The 9,569-nt window shown below is 37.5% G+C and overlaps 1 protein-coding gene across 1 annotated transcript; it reads left to right on the top strand.

The window, feature by feature from the left end:
- Positions 1-863: 863 nt before the first annotated feature.
- On the top strand, positions 864-5,205 carry LOC111910292 (homeobox-leucine zipper protein ATHB-15). Its single transcript, XM_023906105.3, has 16 exons — positions 864-970; positions 1,108-1,546; positions 1,630-1,789; positions 1,862-1,968; positions 2,040-2,130; positions 2,214-2,309; positions 2,413-2,610; positions 2,690-2,845; positions 2,933-3,007; positions 3,091-3,197; positions 3,277-3,469; positions 3,552-3,740; positions 3,835-3,915; positions 4,010-4,144; positions 4,237-4,677; positions 4,761-5,205. Exons 2-16 carry the CDS (start codon positions 1,335-1,337, stop codon positions 5,055-5,057), a joined length of 2,538 nt encoding a protein of 845 aa, XP_023761873.1. The 5' UTR covers positions 864-970; positions 1,108-1,334; the 3' UTR covers positions 5,058-5,205.
- The last annotated feature ends 4,364 nt before the right edge of the window (positions 5,206-9,569 follow it).

Raw genomic sequence — 9,569 nt, forward strand, 5'->3', positions numbered from 1 at the left:
TAAAAGGTGTGAAAGTGAACTTTTTCAAAATCCGAAGAGCAATAAAAAGAAAATGAAAAAGGTTTTTAAAAAGAATAAAAAAAAAAAAGGTAAAATCGAGGCGCATGCAAAGCCGTCATCATGGTGTTCTCTTTGTCCCACGAAAACCCCCCATGCCTCTCTTTCCTTCTTTTTTATACCCCTCCTTTTTCATATATTTACCTCCAATGCCATCCGCCCAAACCACACAAACAATGTGTTTGTCATGAATCATGATATTGTGTGTTTAAAGACGTTTCAATTTTCAATATAGAAACAATATCGACTTATCCAAAATCTAGTTTATCATCTAAATATAAAAAATTAAATTAAATAAATTATAATCCCTTTTCTGGTAATGAATATTTGACATTTCTTACATTTAAATAAAAATCTAGAAGATTCAAAGAGGTAAATACCATACATTATCAACCAGATCCTATTTCTTTTATTATAATCCATAATTTGCCTTTTTAACATAAAATAATTTAGTACCTGATAGTTACTAATTTAGTTAAATCGATTTGAATCGAACACAACTATGTTAAATTTGATTGAGCAAGACACAGCTCAGAATCTAACTAAATAAGAGGTATCTTAAAGGAGTATGATCAAGTCAAAAACATCTAAATATGATATCAAAAGTTCAGAACTTTTTTTTTTCTTCTCAAAATCAATAAAAATAAAAGAAATAGAAAACAACTTCTTGCTTTTAGTTTGTAGTTGGAATTGTATTAAATTAAAAGAAATTGAAATGCAAATAGAGTTCAACTACATTTTTATATAAAACAAAAAAAGGGTAAAAGGGTAATTCAATGAAGATTCAAAATATATTCCCTGAGAAACAGAGGGATAGTACTAGAGCAGTGAAAACAGCTAAAAGCAAAGCAACAAAAAGCACAATGAACTAACTACACACTCAACAACTACACATATCATATCCCTCAACAAGGTAAAACCACTCAAAAAATCCATCTGCTTTACTCTTCTTCTCTTTCTTTTCATTATTAGGGTTTCCAAAAAAACGAATCCTTGTCTTTCCCCATGTTTGATTCTCATATTAACTTTTCTCTTGCTTACCCTGAATAGAATCAAGAAAATCATCATGTTTCAGAGGTTAGGGACGATTGGAGCCAGTTAATTGAATTCCACCGATGCATATTGCTGAGAGCTTTATTTTTTTGTTCTTTTATTGGGTTTCAAAAATTCAGAATCAGAAGCTCTAAATCGGGCGTTCATTTTCTTAAATCGAGAAGAAGTGGGTGTAAATCAGGAACATTTTATCCAGTTTTTTGATAAGGGATTACGACTGAGTGATGATGGCGATGTCCTGCAAGGATGGTAAGGGTGCAATTATGGATAATGGGAAGTATGTTCGCTACACACCTGAGCAGGTTGAAGCCCTTGAAAGGCTCTATCATGAATGCCCAAAACCCAGTTCTATTCGTCGTCAACAACTCATTCGTGAATGCCCTATTCTCTCCAACATTGAACCCAAACAGATCAAAGTTTGGTTCCAAAATCGAAGGTATGATTCTCTGCTTCCGAATCGATTTTTAAATGGTGATGTGGGTTTAAATTTAACTTTGTGGTTGTTAATGATCTTTACAGATGCAGAGAGAAACAGAGGAAAGAGGCTTCCCGTCTTCAGTCTGTTAATCGGAAACTGACAGCTATGAACAAGCTTTTAATGGAGGAAAACGATCGGTTGCAGAAGCAAGTGTCGCACCTGGTATATGAAAACGGATGTTTTCGTCAACATACACAAAATGTGAGACTTTTTCCCGTATGAATTTGACTAAAACTCTTAAAATACACATAATCAAAATTTCTTGAATTGCAGACGACGACAGTTGCTACAAAAGACACTAGCTGTGAATCGGTGGTGTCAAGTGGTCAACAACGGCATTTAACCCCCCAGCATCCCCCACGGGATGCCAGCCCTGCTGGGTAAGCAGCTTCGTTTACTTCAATCTTGTAACAATGGCGGATCCCGTTTAATGTATGGTTTCGTTTTCCAGACTTTTGTCCATTGCAGAGGAAACTTTAACAGAGTTTCTTTCGAAGGCTACTGGAACCGCTGTTGAGTGGGTTCAGATGCCTGGAATGAAGGTACTCCAGATTCCCATTCCAACTCTTCAATCTACAATTCCATTACTCCAACTGTAGCATTAACTAAATTCTTTCCAATGTAGCCTGGTCCGGATTCCATTGGAATCGTTGCTATCTCTCATGGTTGCACCGGTGTGGCAGCACGAGCCTGCGGCCTGGTCGGTCTCGAGCCAACAAGGGTAACAGATCTCACATTCTCACCACATTTACATCATATCCTTCGTATCGTTTTCCGATTTACACGAATCTGAACACATAAACTTCTTAAAATCGTTCTCTCAGGTTGCTGAAATCCTCAAGGATCGCACCTCTTGGTTCCGGGACTGCCGAGCTGTGGATGTCCTCGACGTGCTGCCCACCGCTAATGGTGGAACCATCGAACTTCTGTACATGCAGCTTTACGCCCCTACAACTTTGGCTACAGCTCGTGACTTCTGGTTGCTGCGGTATACGTCGGTTACTGAAGATGGGAGTCTAGTGGTTAGTGATTGACTCTGTTCATTAATGGTTTTCAATGGATTTTATGTTTCCTTAAATTGATGTTTTGATGGGTTTTTAGGTCTGTGAAAGATCTCTTACGAACACCCAAAACGGTCCATGTATACCATGTGTGCCAAATTTTGTTCGGGCGGAGATGCTGCCTAGTGGCTACCTTATTAGGCCTTGTGAAGGTGGTGGCTCGATTATTCACATTGTCGATCATATGAATTTAGAGGTAAAGATCTGACGATGAATTTTATTGGGTGGGACTATATTTTTTTGTCATATTGATCCGAATTACTGTACTTGAACTGATAAATAGCCATGGACTGTACCTGAAGTTTTGCGCCCTTTGTATGAATCACCAACTGTTCTTGCTCAAAAAACAACGATGATGGTAACATTCGTTAATAATTCTTTGTTTAGAAATCTTTTAATCATTAATGGGAGGAATTTGAAGGTTTAATTCTTGTAAAACAGGCGTTACGCCAATTGAGGCAAATAGCTCAGGAGGTTTCTCAGGCGAGTACCCCTAACTGGGGACGAAGACCTGCGGCGTTAAGATCACTTAGCCAGAGGTTGAGCAGGTAGCTAAAAATAAAAGGGGCTAAATCGGTAAAATGATGAAAGCGTGAGTGCTTAATTTGACATTTTGTTGATTTGTAGGGGGTTCAACGAAGCGGTTAATGGGTTTACCGATGAGGGGTGGTCGTTAATGGGTAACGATGGAAGTGACGACGTTACAATTCTCGTTAACTCTTCCCCTGAAAAACTCATGGGATTGAATCTTTCCTTCTCAAACGGATACCCATCCGTTAACACCGCCATCTTATGCGCAAAAGCCTCCATGCTTCTACAGGTCATTGTCAACCATCGAAAACACAAATATTTATATTTTTAAACTTACATTTTTTAACCTTTTTAAAATTTCATTCTTCCAGAATGTTCCGCCGGCACTCCTGCTTAGGTTCTTGAGGGAACACCGTTCAGAATGGGCCGACAACAATGTCGATGCTTACGCTGCTTCAGCCGTCAAACTTGGCCCGTGTAGCTTACCCGGGTCGACCCGACTCGGAAGTTTTGGCGGTCAAGTTATTCTCCCGCTTGCTCATACAATCGAACATGAAGAGGCAAGTCGATCGATTTCTTCTAGTTCATGACTCCATGTTAATTTTCGTGTAAAATTTTAAATAAAGTGTCGGATTTGTTTATGTTGTAGTATAGCTTTTGGAGGTGATAAAATTGGAGGGCGTTAGTAATTGCCCTGAAGATGCATTAATGTCAAGAGACATGTTCCTCCTTCAAGTATGATTCATTAATTCACACATACTTTATATCATTTTTTTATATTATTAGCGTTTTTGTGTTACTAGTATTAATTTGTTGTAATTGTGATTAGCTATGTAGCGGGATGGACGAGAACGCGGTTGGGATGTGCTCGGAACTCGTTTTTGCTCCAATCGATGCTTCTTTTGCTGACGATGCACCTCTTTTGGCTTCCGGTTTTCGCATCATTCCTCTTGATTCTGGCAAGGTTAATAAAGTTACATTTTTTGTCTCATTGATATCATGTCATATCCTGTCATGCCATGTTTTATAAACTAACCGCAATATGTTTGTTTACAGGAGGCTTCGAGTCCTAACCGTACACTTGATCTTGCATCGGCTCTTGAAGTGAAAGGCTCCGGGAACAAACTTTCCGGCGACCGGAATGTCGGTGGTGGTGGCGGGAGTGCTCGGTCGGTGATGACGATAGCTTTTGAGTTTGCATTTGAGAGTCACATGCAAGAAAGTGTGGTGGCAATGGCCCGCCAGTATGTCCGGAGTATTATATCATCTGTTCAACGCGTTGCATCGGCTTTATCACCTTCTCATTTGAATCCAAATGGAGGTGGTATTCAGTCAACATTAGGGAACCCTGAAGCACATACTTTGGCACGTTGGATTTCACATAGTTACAGGGGTTACTTAGCTGTGGAGCTGTTTAAAACTGTGGGTGAAGGAAGTGAATCGATTCTTAAATCTCTTTGGCACCACTCGGATGCAATCGTTTGCTGCTCTATGAAGGTTATTTATTAGCCATTTATTATGATTTTAAGAAAACAGTTTGTTTGATATTTTGACTAATATAAGATTATATTAAAATGCAGGCGTTACCAGTTTTTACATTTGCAAACCAGGCTGGACTTGACATGCTTGAGACGACACTTGTTGCACTACAAGACATAAGTTTGGAGAAGATTCTTGATGAACATGGAAGAAAGGGTTTATGTGCAGAGTTTCCACAGATAATGCAGCAGGGTTTTGCGTGTCTTCAAGGTGGGATCTGTGTATCCAGCATGGGTAGACCTGTTTCTTATGAGAGAGCTGTGGCATGGAAGGTACTGAATGACGATGATAATGCTCATTGCATCTGCTTCATGTTCATCAACTGGTCCTTTGTTTAAATCTAGAATCTGAATCATATGATATGCTAGTTTTTTTTTTTTTTTTTAATCTTTTGCTGGAAGTAAAAAGATGGTTAAATTATGCGGGAGCTTGTGTTTTTTAACTTTGAATGTTTATTTAGTTATTTATCCTGTCCCTTTTAGTTTTTATCTCCATTTTTCTTCGTTTCTTCCTCCCGATGGTATGGGAGTCATTGGGCTGTTTACATATAGTGTACGTATACTGTAGACTCTCGTCTAACAAGCGATTCCCTAAAATAAAATAAAAAATACCCCATATCTATGAGATATTGTGCGCTGCATGCGTGCCATGTGGATGAAAAAAATGCAAGAGACAATTAAGATGAAAAAAATACCCCATAACTATTCCAACAAGGAAATTTATGAATTCTTTCAATTAAGACGAAAAAAAATACTAGAGATGATTATATACTTTTTGTGAAGGTGTCATCATCCTTGTGTAGTGATATTGACCTCAACGTTCTTCATCAATATTTACTTTTGGGAATTTGACTTATTAAGGTAATTAAGTATTTCAAATGTTCACATATGGGTAATATTGTTTTTTTTGTACTCATTTACCCAACTAACTTGTTTCAGCCGTTTAAAAATAACCAACATTACCGGCTATTACCTGTTTTAGCCGGTAACATTGATTTAGCTCGGTTTAAAAGATTACGTGGAATGTTACGTGGCTATTACACCCCTTTCTCATTTAATTAGGGTTCGTCATCGTCAGCTAACACACCTCGATTACATTCTTCTGTGAGAAATCAATCGATACATCAAATCGACGATTAGGGCTTGGAATTGAAGTTGGAATTGTAGTCGACTGCTAGCATGGCATCCTCATCTACAGGTATGTATATATTTGTAGATTTTCATTACAATTGATTCTTTTCGCCAAACCCATTGGTGTACTTAGACCCCGTAAAAACAAATGTACGTGATGTGGATTTTGGGGGATTTACGTATAAAGAGTTTCTTTTGTGGCTTACGAAATTAACAAATGGAGCATGTGATAATGTCTACTACTGTGTGAGAAAGGAAAGCTTGTGTGAGGGTATTAGAAGAATCGACAGTGATGCTGATTATTGGGAGTTTGTGGAAACTGCTTATAGTCTGGAGAGTGATAGTCTTGAGAGTAAGTTAGATGTGTACATTGACCACCGAAATGAACCAATTCTTGATTGGGCTGATAACGAGTTCTTAGCAGATGGTAAAGGGTATGAGTCAGATTATATGGATGAAGAGGATGACAAGGATTCTGAAGTTTCAATGACAATGGAATATGAACATGAATGGGATGATGAAGAGGAACATACTTTTGATAAAACTGTTGGAGACCCATTCTTGGACAAACTTTCAGGGCATATTAGTGATGATGATGAAGAGGAAGCAAACAATGGGAAACTTAAGGATGTTGTGTTCCCTGTCCATAATGAGAATCAAGAATGGGAGCAAATGGTGCCAGTTTTGGGAATGAAGTTTTCTAATCCATTGGAATTGAAGTTGTGTATCACCAACTATGCAGTAAAAAATGGATATGATTTATGGTATGAGAAAAGTGATCATGAAAGGTTATTGGTAAAATGTTGTAAAGGTAAGACAAATAAACAGGGTAAAGGTTGTCCTTTTAGGTTATGGGCAACCTGGATGAGCAGTGAAAAATCATTCCAGATTAAATCTCTGAATGGTATGCATAATTGTGCAAGAGTGTTCAAATTTGGGTCCATTGTTACCTATAAATGGATAGCAAAGCATTTCATGAATCATATACTTCAGAAACCAAAGATGAGTATAAGGAAATTGAAAGCTAAAGTCAGCAAGAAATTTAATTTGATTGCAAGTGTTGGTCAATGCAGAAATGCAAGGAAGTATGCATTTCAGGAGATAGAGGGTACTTTGAAAGAGCATTATGCAAAAACATGGAGCTATGGAGAAGAGATAAGAAGGACTAACCCTGGATCAACAGTGAAGATGGATGTAGATGTCATGCCTGATGGAACCACATATTTCTCAAAGTTTTATGTATGTTTCAAGGGACTGAAGGATGGATGGATTGAAGGTTGTAGGAGGGTAATTGGACTAGATGGTTGCTTCCTAAAGGGCATATGCAGAGGTCAGTTGCTCTCTGCTATAGGTAGAGATGCAAATAACCATATATATCCCATTGCTTGGGCTGTCGTATCAGTGGAAAGTAAAGAAACATGGAAGTGGTTTATTGACCTTCTAATTGAGGACCTTGGAATGGGAGTTGGGCATGGACTAACCTTGATATCAGACCAACACAAAGTAATAAATTTCTATTATTTTCATCTTTATTTTAGCTTATGTTATGTTTTTGTTGTTTAAATTTTGTGTCTATTGCTAATAGGGATTACTTGAGGCTGTGAAGGAAAGGGTCCCAGCAGCAGAGCATAGGCAATGTGCTAGGCACATATGTGCTAACTTCCTGAAAAGGTTTAAGGGCCAAGTGTTTAGAAAGCTTTTCTGGTATGCTGCTGCAGCTACTACCCCTGCAAAATTTGAACAACACATGAATGAAATCAAGAAATTAGAGCCACTAGCTTATGACCATTTGATGGAAAGGGACCCTAAAACTTGGAGTAAAGCATTTTTTCAGACTGATAGGGCTTGTGATGCATATGAAAATGGTATATCTGAGAGTTTCAACTCTGTGATTGAAGTTGCTAGGAAGAGACCACTAATCACCATGTTAGAAGAAATTCGAATTTATGTGATGGAGAGGCTTTATAGACAGAAGATTAAGGGGCAATCTTGGGATTTAACCATATGTCCTACCATTAGGCTGAAGTGGTCCAAGCTTAAGGATCTTCAAAGGTAAGTGCTTAAAACTGTTTGTCCTTATATATGTTTGTCTTTAAACATGTTTGTCCTTATATATGTTTGTTTGTCTTTAAACATGTGTATATGCACAGGTTTTGGAAAGTAATACCATCTGGTTATCAACAGTATGAAGTCAGACTTGGGTATGATGCATATGTTGTGGATATTGGTAGCAGGACATGTGCTTGCAGAACTTGGCAGTTAACAGGTTACCCTTGTGTGCATGGGTATGCTTGCATTGCAAGCCTCAACAGGGATGTAGAGGAGTATGTGTCACCATGGTTTACCACATCAATGTACCTAAACTGTTACAGGTATACCATTAACCCGCTAAATGGTAGTGACATGTGGTCTCATGTAGACTACATCAACCCATTGCCCCCCAAAAGGAGAAGGCTACCAGGAAGACCATCAACAAAAAGGAAAAGGGATCAGATTGAGAGGGAAAACCAAGGAAAAAAGCATTCAATCACAAAAAGAGGTAGTGTGATGAAATGCAGCATATGTAGGGAAAGTGGGCATAATAAAACAACCTGTCCTCAAAAACCAATTGGGGAATCATCAAATGCAAGTTCAAAGAAAAAGAAATCCAAGAAAGCTGGTATGTTTGATATATTTATTTATATATAACTTGTATAAATTAACATATTTGGCATAACTTAACTTTTCAAGTAATACAAAACAGATAAAGTGAAGGTTGTATTGGCACATGAAGTTGATATTGACAGTGAAAGTGAAGTTGAAATAGAACCTGAAAGTGATGTTGACTCTTTTGATATTGAATTTGAAGATGATGTGCAACCTGAAGTTGAAGATGGAGTAGAACCTGAAGTCCAAGATGGAGTGCAACATGAAGTTCAAGATGAAGTGCAAGCTGAAGTTGAACCTGAAAATCATCCTGAAGTTCATGATGCTAACCAAGTTGAAGTTCACCTTGCAGTTCAAGCTGAAGTTGAACCTGAAGTGCAAGTTCAAGTTGAAGATGCTAACCAAATTGTAGTTCAAGATCAAGTGGAAATACCAGCTTTTCAAGTTGTAGTGGGAAAGAGGGCAAGGAAACCTTCAGAAAGAATTACAAAACTGAAGATAAGAAAGATGTGGGAGGGAAAACAGGGCAGTAGTGATGACAATCCGTATGAGTTGGATTAACTTTTGGCTTATTGTACTGTTGTTAATATTTTTGGCATCTTTGACTGACATCTTTTAACTTTAGAATCTTTTGGCACATCTTTTGAAAACTAGTTGGAATAGCTTAACTTTTTGCACATCTTTTGGGTGTAATGAATGTTTAACTATGTTATGTAAAACTTTTGTCACATCTTTTGAAGTCAATGTTCCCTGGAATGTCTATAATACATTACCATCTTTTGCACATCTTTCTAATACCATTTGTATTATTTATAATTTATTACCAACTTTTAGAATATCAACTGTAATCACAATTCCTTTACAGTGTAATCATAATTCCATTACATTGTTTGAACAATTCAATTCCAGTGATTAACAATAACATTACAAGTTTTGTACACTACCATTCCAATGATTCAATTACAATGATTCAATTCCATAACAATGTTTATTACTATCTTTTATACTACCAAGTTTAATACCCATTCCATTACAATATACTATTCCATTCCAATGATAGAATATAAGCTTTTT

Source organism: Lactuca sativa, chromosome 5, assembly GCF_002870075.4.
Source record: "Lactuca sativa cultivar Salinas chromosome 5, Lsat_Salinas_v11, whole genome shotgun sequence".
Taxonomy (NCBI): Eukaryota; Viridiplantae; Streptophyta; class Magnoliopsida; order Asterales; family Asteraceae; genus Lactuca; species Lactuca sativa.

Excerpts from the sequence above, each read along its gene's own strand:
- LOC111910292 (XM_023906105.3), top strand. The coding sequence starts at position 1,335 with ATGATGGCGATGTCCTGCAAGGATGGTAAGGGTGCAATTATGGATAAT. Across the intron at positions 2,310-2,412 it reads TCGGTCTCGAGCCAACAAGG|GTTGCTGAAATCCTCAAGGA; the intron begins GTAACAGATCTC and ends TCGTTCTCTCAG. Across the intron at positions 3,916-4,009 it reads GAGACATGTTCCTCCTTCAA|CTATGTAGCGGGATGGACGA; the intron begins GTATGATTCATT and ends AATTGTGATTAG.